The sequence below is a fragment of the Lolium rigidum genome, chromosome 3 (genome assembly GCF_022539505.1).
Source record: "Lolium rigidum isolate FL_2022 chromosome 3, APGP_CSIRO_Lrig_0.1, whole genome shotgun sequence".
Lineage (NCBI taxonomy): Eukaryota > Viridiplantae > Streptophyta > Magnoliopsida > Poales > Poaceae > Lolium > Lolium rigidum.
The window spans coordinates 86,824,221-86,848,409 of NC_061510.1; the positions used below are offsets into that span (position 1 = coordinate 86,824,221).

Sequence of the window (24,189 nt, forward strand, 5' to 3'; positions counted from 1 at the left end):
ACTCGAGCTCGTGCCAAACAACTTAACTATCAGGTACTTTCGTTTCTTGAAACTATTCCTCACATACATGTGAATATGATGCTTCCTAAATCAGATGTGTTTGTTACTCTTAGGAATGATGGACCTAGCATGGATGAGAAGGACAAGCATTGGAGCATAATCACACATGGAGGAGATGACAGTAAACATATGAGGATTGAAGAGGACGCTGCAACTGGAGATTTCAGAACTTTGAAGCCATCATAATAAGAGATGAAGACATGGACGAAATATATAGCTTTCCACTTCATAATTTCGTCCATATAGTTACATGGTGCTGCGCCACTTTTAAGTTTGGGCAGGTCCATGTAATTTTCGCAGGAATTAAGTCAGCCCCCGTTTAGAGTCTGTATTGAAGGGGGAAAGGCCTTCTAGGATTTGGTTCGGCCACCATATGCATGGCTGGTCGAAACCCCACCATTTCCTCCTTTAAATACCCGCATAGCCGTCACGTTTAGACTCGGATTTTGATTAGGTTAAAAGTTGGCCATTGTTGCAACTCTCCTGTACTTCTTTTGAGGCCAACACCCAAAACAAGACCAACTATTCGCAAACCCACCTTATTCAATAAAGCTTTCAATTTTCATCCGCGATATTCTGATTGCAATATTAGTTCTTACTTGTTCTCGATTTCAGGTAGGAATTAAGACCCTCGCTGGTCGGGCTGATCATGCATCCGCAAGATCAGTAACTCTCGGAGATTGTCCTAGCGATTGCATTGGCGCACGAGCTTTGCACGTGTAGTCGGATCGTCAAGCACAAATTCCACCAACAAATTGACACTATCATATTCTCATCGAAAGATCGAACACATTTGCCCTATCAGCTTTGGTCTGGTCATGAGTTGCAAACTTTCCGCCATTTTTACTGTTATATATACGACACCATAGTTGTCGTGCCATTTGTATAAAGAAAATCGACGTGCCGTTCTTCTAGCTTGGTAACGTGACTCAGTGCAACCTGTGATGGCTAATCACCAGTGTATCTATAACGCGAGAGAAGGCGGAGAATGCAACAGGGCGTCGTTTGTGTGGCGCTGATTTGAGCAGGTTTCCCTGCTCCTGCGTGCACTCGTTGCTGAAGATGCATAACAGGGAAAACTAAACTCCACTGGCTGCTCAAAATTGAAGAATCATTAACAACACTCAACTACTCAAGCAGCGCCCTTATAGAAAGGGGCAATCCATGTGCACAAATAGTGCACCCCGCTTCAACATTTAACGGCCAGTACTAGGTAGGCTGGAAGAGTAGAACTCAAGCAACGGTGATCACATTGAGGCGACATTAATGGGTAATCTGTAAAACCGGCGCAAATTTTAGCCGGACTTCACTCGTTTCACCGCCGGGCCGCTCCTGTCGCCGGCGTTTGACGCCTATATAAACGATGCCCGCTGCGTTCCACATCCATCAACAGCTTTCCGTTTCCTTACGTAGTCCCAGCGAGTGGTTGAGTTACACCATGGAGTTCCTGCCTCGGCAGTTTCTGTTCGGAGTCTGCGCCGTGGCGCTGGTCATCGGTCTCGCAGATGCTGCGCACGTCGAGACAGCGCCAGTGGTGGTCGGCCTGGCCAGGTGCTCCGACTGCACCAGGAAGAACATGAATGCCGAGGCAGCTTTCAAAGGTACACCTGCTCACTCAGCTACTCCTAGTGTTAAGACACACTAGAACTAAGCCAAAGTTAATTTGCTTGCGATCAACAGCATCACATTTCACAAAGGAATCAGAATCTAATTAGCCGTTTTATCGATTTGTTATCAACTTGTCTCAGGTCTTCAAGTGGTTGTCAAGTGCAAGAGCAGCAAGGGCGAGTACGAGAGCAAGGTCGTCGGGCAATTGGACAAGTCTGGCGCCTTCAGCGTGCCTCTCGCTGCTGACCTTGTGGGCGAGGACGGAGAGCTGCAGCAGGACTGCCTAGCGCAGCTCCACAGCGCGTCGAACTTGCCGTGCCCCGGGCAGGAGCCCTCCAAGATCGTCGCCGCAGAGCCCAGCCACGGCAGCAAGACGACCTTCATGGCGCTCGCTGGGAAGGTGCACGAACCGTCAGCGGAATGCGCCTCGGCGTTCCTCTGCCATCCGCCCATGATCAAGCCGCCCAAGCATGATCATGATCACCCTCACCTGCCTGGCATCAAGCCGCCCAAGCATGACCACGATCACCCTCACCTGCCTGGTAAGCCCATCCCACCCAAGCACGATCACGATCATGACCACGACCATGACCATGACCACGATCACGCACTCCCGCCTGTCGCCAAGCCACCAACGCCCACGCCGATCTACGGCCCCCCGTCCGAGCGCAATGCTGTAACCGACCCACAGCTCTTCAAGAAGATGCTCCCATTCCTCAAGAAACTGCCCTTCTTCCCTCCTGCCATGCAGAACGGGAAACCATAGACAGTTTGAGCTGTTGCTCGGTCTTTCAGTTCCGGCCATGCAGGATTGTTTCATTGGCCCTAAGGGGTTTTGTTTTCTACTGAATAAGTTTGTGAGGCTGATTCTTGGTTCGGCTCGAGAGCACTTGTGTTACTGGGTTAGGAGTGTGATGCTATGCATTGTATGTTCTTCAATCTAGTCTATTTTGTGTGAACTGTTACTTCTCACTCTGATGTACTAATATGTTGTAATGAGTTGGAAATATGATTGGCATTTATATATAGTATCCTACTTCTCTTTTCTTGATGTGTCCAGCTACTCCGGCCTCTTACCTCCTAATTGCTGGTACATTCCCCTTCTTGCTAACCCCTCTGACGGTAGCCACGTAAATATGTGAAACAATTTGGGTAGATCAATGAGCACAGGGGTGCCAAGAAAAACTACAAGCTTGGTTACCACTGCTGACAGTATTTGCGGCCTGCCATGACTTGCGTTGTCCAACATTAGTACAGTTTTAAGGTTTTGGACTAACTATACAGGTGTATGCAATTCAATAAACATAATGGGGATTCACTAGAAAAAAACATTCACTGGGAGTCTAGGACCGTGCGACTAGGTTATATTCATCTCCAGTACTTCACAGCTACTCACTAGTCTATTCAAAATTTCGCAAATATTCATGAAGAGGTAGTCAGTCAACTTCACCGCATATCGCCTGCTTCCAAGACATCAATCATGTTGTAAATTCTCTTAGGATCCATTGATTGTACCTAAATTACAAAGAAAGAGTAAGGTGAAGCAACACGTGACACTAGTCATATGAAGCAAGATATACACAAACCTTCTTATACAGAAATACTGCAGCATCAACTGACCCTTCAGCATATATTGAACGGCCACAAACATTGTGCTGGATCTCAAGTGAAACACTGACAGGAGAAAATAGAATAATCAGCAAACCTGAATGGAAAGATGGCATTTCAGGAGGATGGTAATTACCTGTCATCCGGAGAAGTCATATGATACAAATGGAATGCATGCCCTCCAATGTGTTCTTCGGGGACACCCACCATATAAAGCTGTTGCTCAGGATCCCTAATCTTAACTATCTGCTAGCATAAGAGGTAATGACCAATATTAAATATAACACGAGCTTTCATGATTTTCAGAAATTAACAAGTCTATTGCTTAGTTGTAACAATCAGCAAAACAATGATATCCATAAGTAGTATCAGGATAGGGAAAAGACAGCAGCTAGCAGGAAAATAGTCCCTGGATTGGTACTTCTATAAGTTTAACGCATTTTTTCATTCTATCCTTTATATCCAGTCAGCTGGTGGCAAGTGGCACATCCAAAGAGCTGACTGTACTACTGATAGGAAGGAAAAATAAACCCGTGAACCTCATCAATCATCAGACTGTCTGCCTTTCCAACAAAATAGGAAGAAAGAAAGCATGCACCGCCATACATCTCCTGCAATCCTAGCTTCAGGACGCTAACAGGTAAATATTAAATATTGCTTGAAATGTATAAATAGACGAAGATATGGACCTAGATACAATCATCATACCGTCTAGTACATACAATCATCAAATGTTTAATCCCAAGAAGACTTATCAAGCATTTAAGAGCAATGAGACAAAAGTGGGAACTTATACCCTCCATTTGATGTACTAATTTTTTTTCCAAGAATATAACAAGGAGATGCAGCCATGATCATGTATAGAGTTTTCAGTTTCAGAATTTATCCTGCAGCCCATGAAACAGCTTGGCTGGAGTCCAAAGAGTAGTCAGTAAGAGCAGCCTTTCTTATACATACTATGCCACCTTCTTGTCAAAAGAACAGATAATTTCTCATCTACATTGCATTAACATGATATCAACAAAATCCAACAACGAAGTATTTATGGTATCAGGTCTAAACATACAGAAGCTCAAGAGAAGATCAGTGACATTCCAAGGAAAAGTTATAATTCCGTAAAAAAAAAAGTATGGCAAATTCACAGTGGATTTGAGAATGACTAGTTTAAGGCTACGATGTATGTTATAAGGGTCACATTCCTATGTGTTTAAAAATACTTATCATATATACATTGTCAAGCCCAAAAATGCAAGCTTACCCGATCCATGTCACACGACATGCCTAACTTCTCGAAACAAGCAATCATATCTTTAGCTGTACCAGATGTGTCCAGCTTGCCAGCTTGATGGGATTCCAACACCTGCAAACATTCTCACAGTTAGAACTCCACAATGCCACATGCAAGTTTAGGTTCAGTGTTTGGCCTAATTATTGTCGCAGATTTAGTACAAATTAGTAATATGGGTTGGAGGGAGTAACAAAATGTCTCAGGCCAGACAAAAAGTTCCAAAACATGCGAAGGAGCTTATATTACTGAGTAGTTGCTCTTGAAGACATTCAGGTGGACTAATGATAAAGTACTGGTCCTTGAATTAGAATCTTAAGGGAATTTAATATTGTCAGGCACTTCCTTTCGGAACCTTGAGTTTCCAAGATACTTTTCAAGGTAGAATCGCACCTCTAAGCGATAGCCTGAATAAGCCCCAGGAAACCGTTCTGCAATTGTTTCCATTGCAGCAAGCAGTGCAACAACCTGAGAAAGAAAATGATATGTGTGGTTATGTTTTCAATAACTTAGAAGCGATAATAGTATACTCATTAGATTAGATAGTGCTTACCTGTTTGCCCATTTGTGGAGATATTAGTGCATAGTTATTTGAATCTTGCACTGCTTTGTATAGTAACTGCTTGTTCCCGCCAGTTGTGCCCATTACAAATGGCACCCCAAGATTGCAATAAAGCTCAGCATTAGCTGCATAAGGCAATAGTACTTTGTGTTTACAGCCAGAAAAATGAAGACGGATGCAATGATGGAGACGAAACAACACATGGACTCCAAAACCAAGCGTCTTTAGTTTGTTTTCTGTACCCCTCTTCGGCAATAGAGAGGAACTACCTCAGATTAAGAACCTGAGACTTCCAGCAAGATCCAAAACAATAGTTAAGCTATTCTAGGTAAAATTTGTCAAGTTTATCAGAATAATGTAATATCATGTCATATAAGCTGAAGGTTAACTTCCTAATGTAAACCAAACAACAACGTATGCATCAAAATTCTTGCAAATAATTTCCAAGAGAACCAAGCAGCTGCAATTTCTGCAGATATTAGACACACAGAAGCATGTTTTGTACAAACTTGCATAACCACCTGGAAAAGGAATTTCTGGAACAGTAATTTCATGATTGCAGAAGCTAATGTGGTGATAAACATCCTAAGCAAGTTATATGGCATCATAAAGCAAAAAAAAAAATGCCAATTATAAGATAAAACTTTTACAGTTCACAGAATCAGGAGCCGTGTAGTCCACCACCACAACATCTGGGTATTCATCAATCACGGATGCAAGAACATCTTCTCTTGCAGAAGGACCATATATCTCAATGTCTGTACCACCGATTTGAACTGTTTTATCAAGGTTCTCTCTACTACTGAATGAAACAGGAACTAGGTGTAGGCCCCTTTTAGTAGCTGCTTCAGCAACAGATACCCCCATTTTACCAGTGCAGCCATTCACCTACAGAATTGAAGAAATGAACGAATAAATAATACTAAACAAATACATTTAATAAATTAGTCTAGCATGAGAACAATTTTGAATCGATCATCTAGTAAGAAATTGCAGGAAATTGCAGAGATTCAGTAACTCTAGTCACTTTGTCCTGTGCAGCTAGAATTATTTGATTGGGTGGCGGGCCTGTAATCACTGGTATTGAGTATCCATGTGGCAACCTTAATAAGTAAGAGTAGGGAGGTGGCAAATTGGCCTGATAGAGCATTCTAAACATAAAGCTTCGGATCAGAAAACTGTTGTAACGCAAGATCGGATATAAACCAAATAGGCCAACCTTCATCTTTTACAGAATTACACATGGGCACATTCAATCAAACTAAGTAATCAAATTTAGGTAGGTTAACTCAACTTATTTCTGTCATTTTAGCAGCTATACTTCTGTTCATTTAACGAGTGCATCAACTATTCCAGCAGTCTTTATCCTTCGAAAGGCCTAGATGGCTAGATAGGGCATCATAGTGATGTTATGGGCAGGGTTGACTTTGCTGAAAAAGTGGCATGCCTAACAATCCAAACAGGCCTCTTTTGCACTTGCAGCATGTAAATTCGAATTCAGTAAAATACTAATGACAAGCGGAAACTCAAATTTGTTGCTGGCCAAATATGGTACCTCGTAGTGCATCAAAGTAGCCAAAAAACTAAACTAAACGACTTATGATAAAGCTCTGGTTGCACATTATTACATTACTGAAGACTGGTTCCCTCCAAGGCATACAGCCGAACAGGTTAGTGGTTGCTGAAAGAGTGGCATGCCTAACAATCCAAACAGGCATCCTTTGCACTTGCAGCATGTAAATTCGAATTCAGTAAAATACTAATGACAAGCGGGAACTCAAATTTGTAGCTGACCAAATCTGGTACCTTGTTGTGCATCAAGTAGCCCAAAAAACCTAAACAAACGACTTATGATAAAAGCTCTGACTGCACATTACTGAAGAATGGTTCCCTCAGAGGCATACCGCCGAACAGGTTAGTGGTGGCGTCATAAGTACAGCCAGCGTACCAGTATCGGAAAGGAGAGGCTTGCCGGCGGCGATGAAACGGTCTCTAGGGTTGCCGCCGGTGCTGCAGCACTGGCACAACGCGGCGCGGCGAAACGGCCGTGGCGGCCCCGTCGCCGCCACGGTGCGGGCGAGAATGTACGGGGCGGCGCCCGCAGCGAGAGCATCCTCCTGCCCGGCGGTGGCTGCTTGCGCAGTACCGTTTGCGGGGGTGGAACCGGAGAGGGACCTGACCTGAGCTGCTGACGGTTGCACACGGCGGCGGCCGGCGGCTGCACAGTTGCACGGTACGGTTTGCGGGATGGAAGAGGCCGAACTGAAGATTTATCCACAGGGCTGCAAGGGCAATTTGGAGCGTCATAGACTCATAGGGCCTGTTTGGTTACCTCAGCCGGATTCCCGCACGCTCTTCGTTCAGTGGTCTGGCTTATACCTGAGCATTTCAGCCATTTCTCGGGCCGGGCCTTGGGCCGGGCCGACCAAGGCCCGACGCGGAAAATCTCGGCCCAGGCCCGGACCGGCCCGACCGTCGGGTCGGAAATCTTGGCCCAAGCCCAGCCCATCATAAGGAAAGCCCGTCGGGCCGCGGGCTGGGCCGCTTCCTTAAATGGTGCAAAATGATGGCCCAGGCCCGGCCCATGCTGACCATCGGGCCAAAAAATCTGGCCCAAGCCCGGCCCACAGGCATGGTCGGGTCGGGCTTGGTCTGGGAATTTCGGGCCGGGCCGGGCTGCCCATGGCCAGGTATAGTCTGGCTGCATCAGTGAATATCTAAGTGTCACTTTGTTTGGTTGGTCGCATACTCTTTGTAGCCTTATTTATTGATAATATGGTGATCTTACCTCATCCATCACAAGCATCGCTACGTTGATCACGAATCCAGACACCACTATGGCACCGTTGTTCATGCCGGTCACAAGCACCATGATGTCGCCATACACCGCCATGACACCGTCGTTCACGCCGATCACAAGCATCACCATGTCGCTGACGACGTCGCCGAATACCACCATGACACAACCGGTCACAAGCATCACCAAGTTGCCATATAGCAACATGACACCGTGGTTCACGCCGGTCACAAGCATCACCATGTCGCCGGCAACGTCGCCAAACACCACCATGACACCACCGGTCACACCGGTCACAAACATAACCACGTCGTCGTACGCCACCATGACACCGCCGTTCACGCCGGTCACAAGCATCACCTTGACGCCTCCGTTCATGTCGTCACTCACGTTAGCCGGACATATCACGGCGCGGGGAAATAACGCCATGCCGCCACCGACGATGAGGATGGCCACCACCATGGATTATCACCTCTCACTTCTCACCTATCATCACCACGTCGCCGTCTATGAAGATAATAAGTGAGAATTTGAGCAAGAGTACTTAAGTATACTCACACGTACGTATGAATTACAGTATACTAGCGAGTCATTTATCTATCCGTTATGTCCACCGAAATAAAAATCTTTCAACACGAGAGTCATGCGGAATGGTGAGATGAACCTACTCCTTAAAGGAAATTTCAAAAGGTTGGTTGTGTGCAACGAATTTGGAAAAATTCGCTCAAAACTTCAGATGCAAAATTGATGATTTACAATTGGCGAAACTCTAAAATGATTGTTGGAATTGATTCATACAATCGACACACATCTTTTTCATATAAAACTTATTTTGGTTAAGAGTATGGTTGTGTTGATTTGAAGAGAGGGTGTGTGAAGTAGTTTAAGGGGGAGTGAGTATAACCTGTCCTCAGTGCATGAAGGTTGCATCCATTGGACGCACGAGTGAAAAGAACCCATCTGGTAGAAACAACCGATTTGGGGGGTTTTCTATGGCCTAGCCTGAGGGTGCTTTGAGAAGCGGTTTATGCAACAACCCGAAAGAGCTAAAAAAAAGAAAAAACTGGTCAAAAACTGCCGTTCCCCATACGAGCCAAGGAGAGCTTAGAATACCAAACATGCCCCTAGTCTCCTAGCAACGTGTTGTACAACCAACAGGGACTAGTCTAGTCTAGGTTTAGTTTAAATTAAGTTTTAATTGAATTTTATTTAACTTAATGTATAATAAAATTTTAAATTTCTGTTGAATCTGGAGTTTCTCAATAATCCCGTTTGGGGAAAGCGACTGGCATATGCATCCCAAAAATGGCAACATGCACCTACGCCCCTTATTCACTTGGTACAACTTGTTTATCGAACATTGTCTGGAGGATGACACTAGAGATGCTCTTAGATGAGACGGAAGTCATGCTGAACGGCTCGCTGAGATGGATCTGCCTAGATGCATATTTTGTGAGTTTTTGGTTTTATCGCTTTACGTTTGCCATTGAATCGTTCTGACTTGCACATCAAATTGGACGCAACTTCCCTTTTAGAGTGGCTTCGCAAATAAGGTTTTTATTAAGGTTTTGGTTAATTTGGTATTATATACAAGTGGTGTAATACATTATAAAGAAATTATTACAACTCACTATTCCTACATCATCGGGATTAAGTTACGTTTAGAATGATTGCATCTCACACTTATGCATTATAGTGTATTCGCCAATTCTTTAAACTTATTCTTACCAGATGATGATGCTATTTTAGAATTTGGATTTTAGTCAACCAGGAAAATTCATCACTAACTCATGCCTTTTAGTTATTTTTATCAATTACTTGCAAAGTAGTATTCATATCATTCATGTATTTAAAAGCAAAGATTTACTTTTACAATTATAAATATGAATATGTGGTGTGAAACTGGGTTTCTATTCACATAAGATTAACAACAAATGTCGAATAGTGATTTTTGCGCAGTAAATCTCGTGTTAACCATCAGATGTGGAGTGAGACGAGAAGCCAACTATACAATTTTCCTCTCGCATATCAACGGACCACTAATACGGGTTTCTTGGATCGTGCTATCTACTCCCTTCACCCCGGTTCATAGGAGTTACACGTGTCTCTAAATTGTAAATTTAACCAACATAATACAAGATATATTGTTAGAAAATTTAGATATTGTACTTTGTAATAATATAATTTCTATGTTGTACAATTTATATATTAAGTTGGTCAAAATGATGATCTAGGGATACACATAGATTCTATAAGCCGAGACAGAGGGGTAAAGGGAGGGGGGGGCATCTGTCCAGCTTAGTCTACGTATATGACAAAGGAGCCACATAAAGCCCTCGGAAAAGATGGTATGTCGTCTTCCATCCACACTCCGTATATCCTCTATGCAATATGGTTTTTTGAGTTTTATCGGCCGGTGTTATGCCACTAACCTCTTTTGGAGTATTTGCTAGGTGTGTGTAAATTTGTCTTCTAGACTCATGATGCACTTTTCATGTATTAGGCATGCAATGCAATTTCCATATACCAAAAAATTCCCCCGACCGTGAAACAAAAAAAACTTTGTAGCAAATACGAGTATTTGGCACTACATAGTAATCATTTCATGTTGTTTGAGCAATAGTATCTTTTGGGCCATGGGTATTATTTGTGCTTTCTAAAAATTTAATAATTGAGAACAATGGAGGGAACTCACACCATAGCCCAGTATATTTGGTGGATTTTATGCATATATATTAAAGTAACAAGTTTGTTTATTCTTTAATTATTGTTATAAATGATTTGTACATGATATTCCCTATGTAATCATGATCTCAGCGTGGACATTCTAGGATCTTGGATTAGACTACCACAATCTTGTCTAAGAATATAGGAGTATTAATCTACAGCTCAAATAACTCATCAATGCTTAAAGAAATTGTTTCTTCTCTTTTTTGCGAGGAGAGCCTGATTCGAACTTATTATATCAATTGGTTGAGTTTGTTTACGAAGTGAGGCGTCCACAGAAATTTGTTTGTTTCGATAGAAGTCAACAGTTAACAATTGAAAGGCCGATTCTTAATTTTAGGCTTGTACGCCATGTGTATCATATAGTTAAGATTTTGATACTCAATTCAAAGTTGACAATCTGAAATGTTGTTTTAATCCAACGGGTATCAAATAATTAAATTTTATAACTAATTGAACTTCAGTACAACAAATGTGCAAGGTATAAAACAAAATGTAACTATAAGCTGCACAATGAGCAATACCATTCTCATCTAAACCAAAAAAAATAGAAGCAGTTCCATACTCGAGCATTCTACACCTATTATCGTCCAACTACACACGAGCTAAACATGAAGTTTTCCGCTTCATATTGTAGGTACGTACGTCCATTTCAAACTCCACAAATTGTTTTTTATCAGACTTGATGTTTTATTTCCCATTGACGATAAGTGGTAAATTTAGTAGGGCATAAGTTCCTTCCATACCCCCCCCCCCCCCAAACCCCTAGTTAATATGTATGTTTGACCCCCAAATTTACCTAGTATATGGTCTCCTCCAAGATATTTATGTCTTGTGTTACATTCCTGGTTGCGTCCCTGTTGGTGCTCATATGGAGTTTATTATTACTCAACATGGGTGGCAGCATAATCTTAGGATTGGTCCGTCGCCACCATAGGGGTTGATACTGCATCACGATATTCATGTATCGAGCTTTTTTATACACTTTATTCCTTGGATTGTGTGAGGCTGTGTGCATCTTAGTTATGCAGAGGTCGGGTATAACACTTAAACTTTTTAAGTAATAAAATACCCTTTTATCGAAAAATAGGCTTAGAAGACGATGAAGACCGATAATGACACAAATCAATAACTGTTAACCGATTTGGGGAACGCCTTCATCCAGGTTAGGGCTTGCCTTTGTCACTGATAAACAAAATATGGATCTTCGATGATCTTGTACTTGACTTGTTCGTCGGTGGACAATTATTGATTTGTATCATTGTCGATCTTCATCGTCTCGGACATGTTCTCTATTGATCGCGAAGAAGCAACTACCGGAAAGGTAAAACAACAATCAAAACATCGCACAATGCAATGCGCATACAAGTATGATGACATGGCATGGTAATTAGATACTGAAACTAACCCTAAGACATGTTCATCAATTTAAACTGGAGTTCGGTGAACTACGGTTAGTGTCTGCGTGTGACATGTAAATTCTGTGGTGTATATATTTTTGGTGTGTGTTATGTATCTTCTATGAGAGGTATTGTATTTTTTTTTTGAATCTATGTGATGTGGAGTGATAGATACAACATTTAAGAACACCCGTGGGACTGCTCTTATCCTTGCTTTTATAAGTTATATAAAATCCATAGTCATCAATATGTAAAGTCCATTGCTACGTTATTAGATTATTTTCAAAACTATTCTATTGTTTTCTAAAGATTATTTTTGTGCTTAATTTGATACTCCATGGGTTCTATTTTATAAGGTGTATTTTAGCGTGCATGATGACAAAGACACCAAGTTGAGGATATTTTGTGGTGGAAATGTGTAGACTAGAGTATGAAGATGTTATGGACTTGATCAAACTTGAAAAGATTTCACTGGAGACAAGATTTGACCTTATATGCATAGGCGAATGGATAAATATCTGGAATCGGCGCCTCGGCTCCATATTAAGAGGGTTAAAGAAAAGGAAGTGCTAAACAAAACAATAGCAATATAAGAAACAAAGGAGCCAACATGAAATTGGCCACTTCATATCCCCTAGGGGTACATCCATTTCGGTTCCCATATAATAATCTCAGTTTCCTTTTGTCAAATTTGTTTGTTTGTATGACAAGGAAACGGTAAAAGTGACGGTGACTTGTTTATCTTTTAAAGTTAATTGAGCTGAAAGTGTTTCCTAATCTTGAGTGGCGCATGCAGATGTCGGCCCTTACGTAACATGTAATTGCAGGCGGAACTATTAGTCCCACCCACATGAGTACCACTATGCTGATATTATATGCTTACAGATAATGGCAACGATGTGGCAACGATAGATCATGCCTGCAGACCAAATGGATTCGAAAAGACAGACATCTTCAACCACACTCGTCCCCGGCGTCACAATTCACAAAGTGGAGAGCCAGGGCCACATGACATGACAGGCACGCCGCTAAGGGCATGAGCAACGGTGGCATGCATAACTAGTTGGGCTCCATGTAAAAAAGTTGTCTTTTATCTCTTCAATGGAAGGTACGACTTTAGTTAGAAAAAAGAGAGAGGGACTCCACAAATATGACACTATGTATCTTTCTCTCTCCAAAAACCATACTTTTCAGGCTTAGGACACCTCCAACCGCGCGACCCAAACGGACGCGCCGGGCCGTCCGTTCTGGGCCGTTTGGGTGGCCGAGCGGACACGCGGACAGCGGCCCGCGTCCGCGTGTCCGTTTGGGTTGCGCGCTGCGCCCAACGCGCGGACGCAGCGCATAATCGGAGAAAAACCGAAACAAAAGAAAAATAGCAAATTTAAACGAAATTTGATTAAACATATGCCCTATTTTGGGCAAATTTGTACATAGCCCTACTTTGGGCAAATAACTAACAAAAGAAGCCCCTATATGAGCTTTAAAATTTAAACTAATAAAAACCCTCTATTAGGGTTTGGTCGGCGGCGCGGTGGCCGCCGGTGCGCCGCCTAGCCCCTGTGGGCGTCGTCGGCGTCGTCGTTGTCGTGGACGACGTCCCCGGGCGGCGAGGCACTGTTGTGGCTCGACCGCGCCGGGGACTCCGGCCACGGAGACCACGAGGCCTCCTCCCAGGCCGAGCGGGGGTCCGGAGCGACCCGAGGATGCGGCGGCGCACGGAGCGGCGCCTCCTCCCCGAGGCGCCGCTGCCTCTCCGCCGGGCGCGGCGCCCGGCCTCCCCGGCGCCGCCGCTCCTCCGCGCGGCGCCGGCCTCCGCCGCCGCTGCTCCTCGCGCCGCTCCTCGTCGGCGCGACGCCCGGCCTCCTCCCGCCGCGCCGCTTCCTCCTCCTCCCGTCGCGCCCGGCGGGCCCGGGCGTAGAGCTCCCAGCCCTCGGCTTCCTCCACGGCCTGCCGGGCCGCTTCCTCCATCTCGGAGGTGCGAATGGCCGCATGGAGGTGCGACCATTTCGCGTCCTCCTCCGCCGCCGAGATGAGCAGCGCGGCGCGGAGGTCCGGGTCCTCCTCCGAGGACTCGGGCTTGGGCTCGAGAAGCAGCAGCGGCGGTTGCGGCAATGCCGCGCCGCCGCGGGCGGCCTCTCCGAAGTGGAGGCCGCCTCGGTTTCGGCCGGATGGCCGCAGCGCCGGCGGACGTGTTATCACCAGATTTTAGACGAATCCAGAGGTGGGCCGGGCTTGTGCTGATTACCTGTGAAAGGATTCTAAGGCGGCCTGGCACGAAGGGTCTTGGGCTGAATTGCCCGTGTATCTTTACTTAGTAGTTTATTATAAGAGATAGAATCTGAGTCGTGCACGGTTTAGTGCATGCCCACATTAGAAAGTCCCCTGGACTATAAATATGTACCTAGGGTTTATGGAATAAACAACAACTCATGTTCAACCCCAAAAACAAACCAATCTCGGCGCATCGCCAACTCCTTCGTCTCGAGGGTTTCTATCAGGTAAGCGACATGCTGCCTAGATCGCATCTTGCGATCTAGGCAAGCACAAGCCCCATGTTGTTCATGCGTTGCTCGTATCGAAGCGCTTTTGATGGCGAGCAACGTAGTTATCATTAGATGTGTTAGGGTTAGCATTGTTCTTCGTTTAAGCATGCTTACGTAGTGCAACCCTTGCATATCTAGCCATCCTCACGCCTATCTCAGGTGTGGGGCGGCACCCCGCTTGATCATTATTTAGTAGATCTGATCCGTTACGAGTGCTCCTTGTTCTACAAGGATTAGTTTAATATCCGCAATAGTTTGGCCTTACAAAGGGGGAGGATCCTCGTGGCACGTAGGGTGGCGTTCGCAAGTCCTAAACGGGATGTTCCTAGGATCAACTTCATGTTGGTTTTCTGGCCTTGTTTAGGATCGGCTTACGAGCACCGTGCGTGGCCATCCGGCCCAACCTCGGAGTAGGATGATCCGATTATGTGGTGAAAACCCTAAATCGTCGTAGATCTCATTAGCTTCATCTTGATCAAGCAGGACCACCAGGTATTCGTACACCCCGTACGGATCATGGGTGGATCGGCTCTTTGAGCCGATTCACAGGATAACCTGAGAGCCGATCGAGGCTCGTATTTAACGTTTACATGTATGCCCTGCAGGAACTAAGCGAGGCAATCTCATCACCTTCCCGACCGGGTATAGGTCGGTGGCACGCCTTGCACTTCGCAACGCCGCGTGTGACCAGAAGAGCATTGCGGGCCGTCGCTCGGGGGGTCTCAGCCAGCCGCAGCTCTAGGCTCCCCCGGCTCTACAGGTGCTGACAAGGCCGCTGCCCGCCGGTGGGTTTTGGCAGTCAACACATTCTGGCACGCCCGGTGGGACCATCGTCTACATCAACCACATCGCCATCTACATCCGCGATGGCGGACGGCACGCCAGTCACCTACGAGGATCCGCCCGACGACCTCAAGAAGCAATACAATGAGATCAAGGCTACCCTCGAAGCCGACCTCATCGGCTCTTTCGCAGAACCCGTTCCGGTGGCATCGGATGGAAGGGGTTCTCACCGAAGGTGCACTCGATGGGATAGACCTTTCTTCCCCGTCGGAGGAACGCACCAGGGTCCGCGGCGAGGAGATCAACTACCCGGTGGCTCACTCGCTACACCGCCACTCGAGAACTTGGTTAACGTGCCGGAGCGTGTCGCTCGCGCGTGATCCAGGAGATCATGAGCCACCAGCACTCGCCGTCGGGACCAGCTCTCGGGACGCATCAAGGAGAATTGCCATTCCAGTCCCGTCCACCGCTGCCATTTGCGTTGGCAGCACCTCGCTGAAGTGCCGACTACACCGGCATTCCTCGTCTACGAATTGGTGGCGACCCCAGGTGACTACCGGCTCTTAATGGAGGCGCCTAAGGAGATCCCTCATGGGTACGCATGCATGTATGTGCCGGATTGTGGTGATCGGGCACTCACAAACCAGGCCACAACATCGGGGACTCCGGCGAAGACAGGAGGAACGTCGGCGACAGAGCGTACGTGGCTAACTAAATACGCCACACCGACGAAACTCCCGAGCCCAGCCTCCCGCAGCCGGCTCGTAGCCGGAAAAGCAAACGTGGCAGGCCAAGTACGCCACCCCGGCAAATCTTCGCAGTGCAACTCCTACGGCCAGCACGGCGGATCAGATCAGTACCATACTAAGAGACCAGTTCGGCATGATGCCGAAAAGAAGGGCGGTCGGCTATTCCAAGCCGTACCCTGACGATTACGAGATGATCCCGCTGCCACCAAAATATCGGCTCCCTGACTTCTCCAAATTCAGTGGATCGGATGGCTCCAGCTCCATCGAGCACGTCAGCCGATATTTGGCTCAACTAGGACCGGCTTCAGTGTCGGATCAGCTACGCGTGAGGCTCTTTTCACAGCCCCTCACGGGATCGGCTTTTGGATGGTACACCTCTCTACCAGCGAACTCCATCCAGCCTTGGAAGCAATTGGAAGAACAGTTCCATATGCAATACCATACAGAAGCTTCCGAGTCTGGCATTGCCGATCTAGCACAATTACGTCAGAAGCGCGGGGAAACGGTGACAGAATACATCCAGCGCTTCAGGAATCTTAGGAACCGATGTTATTCGGTTCGTATAACTGAAAAGGAAGCAGCCGAGTTGGCAGTAGCAGGCCTTGCAACACAGCTCAAGGACATGGCCTCCCAAGCAGATTATCCCTCACCGGCGCACATGGTTCAGAAACTATCGGCATATGAACAGCGCCACCCCGACCTGTACCAAGACAAGTTCAAGCGTGCAGTAGTCATGGTCGATACGGAGGAGGATGAAATGCCTGCGGGAGGCCAAGAGATAGCAGTGGCTGAGTGGACTCAGGGAGGAACCCCTGTGGCCTGCAAATGGGTAAAGCCACCAGGGCCGCCCAGGGGATTTGATTTTGACGTGACCAAGACCGAACAAATCTTCGACCTCCTCGCTCAAGGAGAAACAGCTTGACGGTTCCTCGAAGGTCTCAAGTTCCCCACGGCGAAAGAGCTAAACGGAAAGCCGTATCGCAAATTCCACAACTCGCTTTCCCATGCCACCAACGACCGCCGGTGTGGCGTCAGCACATCCAAGCGGCGATAGAGAAGGGGCGGCTAATTTTCAACCAGCACGCCATGAAGGTCGACACCCAACCCTTCCCCGCCGTTCACATGGTAGGAACCACCTACCCTGAAAGTTGCCAGCCAGGCCCCTCGTTCAAGCATCAACATGGTAGGGCCCGGAAACCACTCGGCAAAGATGGAGATGAGGGCAGCTGCTCTCACAAGCAAGGATACGGATGAGGCCGCTCCATGCGATCGGCTCCGTCATGATGGCAAGCGCTATGTCACGGAGGGAGAGGTGAAGAATATAAGATATCAGCGGCCCTCTCTCGATCACCTCCTCAACAAATATGTTAATCAGCATGGTCAACGCCGGCGCCCCTATTACAGCTGATAGAGGAAATCGTTTGGCTAGAGAAGCCGGAAGATATCGTCGGCAGGATCACGATGAGGAGGAGCATGAGCGCTATGCCACGGAAGCATCAAGGGAGCAAGACGACAACGCCGAGCATTGGGACCGCCCTTCTTCGTACACCGCTGGGATTCAGGAATGAGCCGATTGCCCACAATCGGCAATTGCCCGTAATGCAATCGAAAAAGAAGGAGGCAGCCAACGTGTCCGTGTTCGAGCGCTTAGGGCCTCTCCCACCACAAAGCAAATGCGCCGAGTCACCTCGTTGGGCAGATCTTGAAGATTCGAAGACGAGGGAGAAGTGGAAGAAGACAGTACCACCGGCCAAGGTGGTGCCCCGACGGACTCAGCCATTCCCGAAGCGCGAGGGTTCAGCGATTGCGCGGCCCGGAGGAAGCCGAAAGGTTGTACCCGCATACGCTAAGAAAGGCACGGCCCGATCTCGGCTGCAAAGGTTCAGCGAACCCCGGATGAAGAGGGTCGTCCACGGAAAATGGAGTGGCGCCTAAACAGAGGAGAGCCGATGATGAGACATCGGCTGGCACAAACATGGTACTCGTCTTGCCGACGGAGCGTAGCGCTCCACGCCTCTACGGAGCACACAAGGTGGACGACAGCAGGCGCATCAAGTCGGAGGTTGGGTTGGTTTCATCCAGCCTCGACAAAGTAGCAAGATCAAACCAATGGGCAAACCAGGAGAGGCCGATCCTTGTGATCGGCCCCAAAAAATTTACGAAGGGAACTTACAAAACCTTCAACGAACAAGCAACGTGGAGGCCGATTCCAAGCAATCGGCCAAAATTGTCCTCACCTACCTCTCGCCCGGGTTCAACATGTTATCCAACGGAGCCGATACCATCAATTTTCTTGACAGAATCGGCTCGGGGGGGCGCCCAGGTATATGGAAATATGAGGGTATACAACAGAAGCATCTCATCTTTTGTTGACGGGTATTGAGATATGGGGGCCGATGCACAGGTCGGCTGTAAAAAAAAACAAAAAAGTGAAAAAATTCGAAAATTTTCGAACACAGCCGATGCAAGCAGGCATCGACTTAAGGACATGAAAGCCGATGCGGGGCCATCGACTCAAGGGAGATTTCTTCAAGAACAATGTCGGGAGCAACGATGGGCGCGTGGATCAGATCAATGATCAGATCAATGTCAGGGAGCCTGTCTGGCCGGCAGGGACTGAAGAAACTCGGGGGGCAACAAGCCTGGAAGATGCCTTGTTCTTGGGAGCCGATCAGGATTACCTCGGCTGCGGCTGCATCATGGCCGTCTCAGGCAGGAACTGGGAAGGAAAAGCCGACGCCTAGTACAGGGCTTGGACTGTGCTGTTGCTGCAAGAAAGGAAAGAAGTCCGACGCGTTGCTGTCGGTCTTAGCATGGCAAACGGAGGGAATGAAATTGGAGCAATTAAAGGATAAATGGAAAGAACAATTTCATTAATTCCAAGGAGCGGCTTTACAAGAAAGAGCCGATGGCTCTCAAAAGAGGGATCTGGTGCCTAGTGCACTGCTACTACTAGTCCTATACTACTAGTCGTCGCTGTCCTCGTCATCGCCGCCGCCGACGTCATCGGCGCTGCTCCCGAGGAGCTCTTCGTCGCTGCTGCCCCAGCCCTTGGCCGGGGCCTCTTCCTCCTCGTCATCATCATCATCCTCGCTGTCCGCCCAGGAGCGGAAGCGCTTGGTCGGCGGGTACCCGATGGAGGAGGAAGAGTCGTCCTCCTCCTCTTCCTCTTCGTCATCATCCTCGTCCTCGCTGTCCGCCCACATGCGGGGGCGCTTCTTCGGCGGGAGCTGGGCGAAGGAGGGGCTTTGGCCTTCGCTGCTTCTCCTTCTTTTTCTCCTTGTCGGAGGAGAAGGGATTCACTGCGGGGTGGAGATCGCCTTCGGTCTTCTTCTTCGGCGAAGATTGGGGGAAGAGTTTGGAGAAAGAAGAGGAAGAGGAAGACATTGCTACAGGAAGAGGGGGTTTTTGGTGCCGATAGCAGGGATGGAATAGAGGATATGAGAGAGAGCTAACCAGTCGGCGCGGTTAAATAATGATGAATCTGGCGAAGGATTAATGCCATTACAACTTCCAAGGGATCGATGCTAAAGCCGTCAGGATTTTTAGAGAAGCTGAGAAGACAGGGCATAATGATGACGGATGCCGTAACGGCTCTACTCGCTACGACGTGACCTCTCGAAGGGAAAGCATAATGATTTTGGAAATGTTATTTCCAAAACCAGGGGGCATGTGTTATCACCAGATTTTAGACGAATCCAGAGGTGGGCCGGGCTTGTGCTTGATTACCTGTGAAAGGATTCTAAGGCGGCACAGCACGAAGGGTCTTGGGCTGAATTGCCCGTGTATCTTTACTTAGCAGTTTATTATAAGAGATAGAATCTGAGTCGTGCACGGTTTAGTGCATGCCCACATTAGAAAGTCCCCTGGACTATAAATATGTACCTAGGGTTTATGGAATAAACAACAACTCACGTTCAACCCCAAAAACAAACCAATCTCGGCGCATCGCCAACTCCTTCGTCTCGAGGGTTTCTATCGGGTAGCGACATGCTCGCCTAGATCGCATCTTGCGATCTAGGCAGCACAAGCCCCATGTTGTTCATGCGTTGCTCGTATCGAAGCGCTTTTGATGGCGAGCAACGTAGTTATCATTAGATGTGTTAGGGTTAGCATTGTTCTTCGTTTAAGCATGCTTACGTAGTGCAACCCTTGCATATCTAGCCGTCCTCACGCCTATCTCAGGTGTGGGGGCGGCACCCCGCTTGATCATTATTTAGTAGATCTGATCCGTTACGAGTGCTCCTTGTTCTACAAGGATTAGTTTAATATCTGCAATAGTTTGGCCTTACAAAGGGGGGGGATCCTGTGGCACGTAGGGTGGCGTTCGCAAGTCCTAAACGGGATGTTCCTAGGATCAACTTCATGTTGGTTTTTCGGCCTTGTTTAGGATCGGCTTACGAGCACCGTGCGTGGCCATCCGGCCCAACCTCGGAGTAGGATGATCCGATTATGTGGTGAAAACCCTAAATCGTCGTAGATCTCATTAGCTTCATCTTGATCAAGCAGGACCACCGAGTATTCGTACACCCCGTACGGATCATGGGTGGATCGGCTCTTTGAGCCGATTCACAGGATAACCTGAGAGCCGATCGAGGCTCGTATTTAACGTTTACATGTATGCCCTGCAGGAACTAAGCGAGGCAATCTCATCACCTTCCCGACCGGGTATAGGTCGGTGGCACGCCCTTGCACTTCGCAACGCCGCGTGTGACCGAAGAGCATTGCGGGCCGTCGCTCGGGGGTCTCGGCCAGCCGCAGCTCTAGGCTCCCCCGGCTCTACAGTGTTGACAAGGCCGCTGCCCGCCGGTGGGTTTTGGCAATCAACAGGACGACGACGGCTGCTGCTCACCTCGTCGTCGTTGGCTCCGGAAGCGAACCGTCGCTTCGGGGCCATGGCGGCGGTTTCGCTGCGGGAGTGGAGGGCCAGATCCCCTCCAGTCCCCATTTAATAGCCTCCCGGGTCACCGACAGGTGGGCCCAAGGGAGACGAGGAGACCAGCGCTCGGACGCGAGCGGCCGGCGCGTGCCATCCGGTCACGCAAACCTAGCCCAGATTTGGGCCGGGTTTGCGTCGTTCCGGACGACGCGGCCGTCCGCTTTTGCGGTGCGTTCCCGCGTTGGGCCGGGATTTTGTCCGGCTCGATCCATTCGGACGCGCGGGCGCAGGATGGGTCGCCCCGTTGGAGATGCCCTTAAGATCCCACTTCCTGAAGAGGAGCTTACTTCCTCATCCAAATCTATTTTGGAGCATCCAAACCTAGTTAAAGGTATGAAGCAGTCCCTTTAGGGCCGTGCATTGGTCATGACCCTCGGAGCAGCCAATAGGAGCAGGCCAGAGCGAAACGTTGACGGAACGGCCGGCCAAAAGGACAGCAACGCGAGCCTTGCCCGGCGTTAACAAATAGCCAGTCCACCTCAAAAGCCTTGTCTGATTGCCTCCTCGTCCAGTGTTAAATACGGCTAGCCCCGCTCAGATCTCCGGCTCCTGCACTGCACTCAGCCGAAACTGATACCAGATCTACAGCCATATCCACTATCCAGTGCTAGCTCCACCATGATCTCCCCACGCCCCACACTCTCCTCTGGCTTCTTCTCCCGCTCCGTGTCCTTTTCCCGCTCCGCTTCCTTCTCGCCCTCGCCGCCTTCCTCCCCGGTTGCCCAGCCGCCGCCGCTCCTCTCGGCCCCGTTCGCCCGGCCCAGCGCCACCTTCTCCCGCTCTACTTCCTTCTCCACTTCTGCCACCGCCGTTTCCACGCTGGAGCGCGGCGCCTCCGACACCTTCTACGACGTTCTTGGCCTCGACGCCGGCGCCAGCTGCCGGGACATCAAGGCAGCCTACCGCCGCCTGGCGCGCGCCGTCCACCCAGACGTGTCCCCGCACCCCGCCGCCGACTTCATACGCGTGCACGCCGCCTACAGCACGCTCTCCGACCCCAGCAAGCGCGCCGACTACGACCGCGGCATGACCATGATCCCCTCCGCAGTCGGCCGCCGCTGCGCGCCAAACCTCACCCGCTCGCCGTCGTTCCCCGGGAGCCGCCGCCGGACCTGGGAGACCGACCAGTGCTGGTGACCACCCCTTATCGTCAAGGTCGATCGGAGCTGGCGATCTTTGCGCGCGGCCGGCCGGGAGTAGCTTCTTGTGTCTCCCCGGCCGGGCAGTTAGAAATGCAAAGATCCCCGCAGCTAGCTCACCTGTGGACTTGTGCTAGTGCCGCGTCACTACGCTTCTAGAATAAGCAGTGCAAGCTTGTAAGAGTGGAGTACTTGTTTTGCTTAGAATCGTCTACCACTACTAGTAAAACTGTACAATTAGTCTGGCACGCTTTGCTGTGGCTTGTAGAAAAACCCTAAACATGTATTGTATGGCCTGTGTGACGTCCGTCTATATTGAAGTTTATGCATGGCTTGACGCGGTGATTGTTTGACAAGAGGATTTGCGATAGCTTAGTGAGGTGGAGATGCTGAGAGCCACGATTATTTAGCTCCCAGAAGATGGTGATTGTTATTGTATACTTATCCTTTTGTGGTTTCTCGAGTTTGAATGATTCAGAAATCAGAACACTTTCCACCCGTTTTCTTTGAGAGAAAGGAACTGCTGCTGCTGCTGGATCACATCCGGTTGAAAGACTCCAAGTCGTCGCGACAGCCGAGAGGGACGTGTAGACAGTATCTAGGCTTCTTCCTTCCTTCGCAGCCCCGTACGTGAAGGCAGGAGCTACCGTCACTGTCGCCCATGAAAATGTACAAGCTAGCTAAGCTAGGGATGCTGTTCCTCGTTTTTCTTCGACATCTCACAAATCCGTTGCGAGCATTTCTTCTGGGGCACATGGTATGTGGGGTAGCCCATTCGGATGCATGTTCATCACCTGAAGCACAAATTAAGAACACACGGCAGATTCTACAACTTACCCCACACAGCTCGCATAATTCCACTAAAAAGGTGTCGATCCAATGAAAAACTGGGTAAAATATGTTGCCCGGCTGAACATTTGCTGAACACTTCGGCGTGTAGCCTCGAGACTAGTCGGCAGCACATGCCAACGGACAGAAATTTTAGCAGGTGTCTCAGGACTTCTTGGATCATTGCACATGACGCGCTTGTCCACAGACTGGTCAGTTGACACTTATCCACCAGTACTCGAGAAGATAAACTGCTGCATACAAATTCTCCGGCAACACACTGGGAGCTAAGGGCATCTCCAACGGGGCGACCCATCCCGCGCCCGCGCGTTCGGATGGGTCCAGCCGGACAAAAACCCGGCCCAACGCAGGGACGCACCGCAAAAGCGGACGGCCGGCTAAGTTAGTACACATGCCATGAAGCAGCTCTGAAAAAGTGATCCAGAGGTTGAGGATAGATAGGACGATGTGCCTCACGCAGCGTCATGGGCGACGCGCGGGCGACTTGGGGGGCGACACGGGCTCCCCCCTCTCCCTGCGCCTCCGGTGGGCGGACGGCCGCCGCCGGGGTCGGCGCTCCGACGAGCTGCACCTCGACAGGTCCTCCACGATGGCCGGCAACAGGTACGCCGCCCTCCTGGCCAACTCCGATGGGGATCTCTCCGAAGACGACGTCGACGCGGTTTTCTCCCCGTCCTGCTCCGATCTCGCTCGGCCGCTTCTTCACGGGACCCGGGCTGAGGAGCCCACGTCGCCGGCGCGTTGCACTCCTGCTCCTCCGGATTCCGCGGCGACCCCGACGGGCGGGTGTCCCCGCCGCCGATCTTTGTTTCGGCCGGCACGGACTTCCCTCCTCTCCCTCTCATGGTGAGCGGGGAGATCTCCGTCTCTACCGCCTCCGCCTCGGGAGATCCGCATCGGGACGGTGTCTGTGCCCTTGGAGGTTTGCCTGTCCGCGCCGGCGACGGCGGCGCCGCCCGGCGGCGGGGATCTAGGGTTCCTGCTCCCCATGGAAGCGGGCGGGCCCGTCTCGGCAGACCGCGTCTCGTGGGCCGGCCGGGCTCGTTGGGCCAAGGGCGAGGTGGGCCTCCGGCCTCGGTGCCAGGTGCACAGCCCAACTCGCCTGCGTCGTTTGTGGATGGCTCACACGTGTCTTTA

At 49.1% G+C, this 24,189-nt stretch overlaps 3 protein-coding genes across 3 annotated transcripts; 2 read left to right on the top strand and 1 right to left on the bottom strand.

Annotated features, from left to right (window-relative positions):
• The first annotated feature begins 1,498 nt into the window (after window positions 1-1,498).
• On the top strand, window positions 1,499-2,434 carry LOC124697319 (proline-rich protein 4-like). The gene is made up of 2 exons (XM_047229927.1): window positions 1,499-1,661; window positions 1,809-2,434. The coding sequence occupies exons 1-2, from the start codon at window positions 1,499-1,501 to the stop codon at window positions 2,432-2,434; spliced, it is 789 nt and encodes a 262-aa protein (XP_047085883.1).
• Window positions 2,435-2,821: 387 nt separating this feature from the next.
• LOC124697310 (probable 4-hydroxy-tetrahydrodipicolinate reductase 2, chloroplastic) lies at window positions 2,822-7,251 on the bottom strand. Its single transcript, XM_047229919.1, has 8 exons — window positions 7,072-7,251; window positions 5,774-6,011; window positions 5,115-5,248; window positions 4,955-5,029; window positions 4,535-4,636; window positions 3,413-3,522; window positions 3,255-3,342; window positions 2,822-3,183 (listed from the first exon to the last, which is right to left on the bottom strand). Exons 1-8 carry the CDS (start codon window positions 7,234-7,236, stop codon window positions 3,115-3,117), a joined length of 981 nt encoding a protein of 326 aa, XP_047085875.1. The 5' UTR covers window positions 7,237-7,251; the 3' UTR covers window positions 2,822-3,114.
• Window positions 7,252-21,570: 14,319 nt separating this feature from the next.
• On the top strand, window positions 21,571-22,550 carry LOC124697311 (chaperone protein dnaJ 11, chloroplastic-like). Its single transcript, XM_047229920.1, has 2 exons — window positions 21,571-22,245; window positions 22,278-22,550. Exon 1 carries the CDS (start codon window positions 21,683-21,685, stop codon window positions 22,199-22,201), a length of 519 nt encoding a protein of 172 aa, XP_047085876.1. The 5' UTR covers window positions 21,571-21,682; the 3' UTR covers window positions 22,202-22,245; window positions 22,278-22,550.
• Window positions 22,551-24,189: the final 1,639 nt, after the last annotated feature.

What these genes read in the sequence shown, in the direction of transcription:
- LOC124697319 (XM_047229927.1), top strand. Translation starts at nt 1,499, where the DNA reads ATGGAGTTCCTGCCTCGGCAGTTTCTGTTCGGAGTCTGCGCCGTGGCG. An exon ending in TGCCGAGGCAGCTTTCAAAG is followed by an intron (nt 1,662 to 1,808) that starts GTACACCTGCTC and finishes AACTTGTCTCAG; the next exon opens with GTCTTCAAGTGGTTGTCAAG.
- LOC124697310 (XM_047229919.1), bottom strand. Translation starts at nt 7,236, where the DNA reads ATGCTCTCGCTGCGGGCGCCGCCCCGTACATTCTCGCCCGCACCGTGG. An exon ending in GCCTCTCCTTTCCGATACTG is followed by an intron (nt 6,012 to 7,071) that starts GTACGCTGGCTG and finishes TCAATTCTGTAG; the next exon opens with GTGAATGGCTGCACTGGTAA. An exon ending in CAGTATTTCTGTATAAGAAG is followed by an intron (nt 3,184 to 3,254) that starts GTTTGTGTATAT and finishes TTTGTAATTTAG; the next exon opens with GTACAATCAATGGATCCTAA.
- LOC124697311 (XM_047229920.1), top strand. Translation starts at nt 21,683, where the DNA reads ATGATCTCCCCACGCCCCACACTCTCCTCTGGCTTCTTCTCCCGCTCC.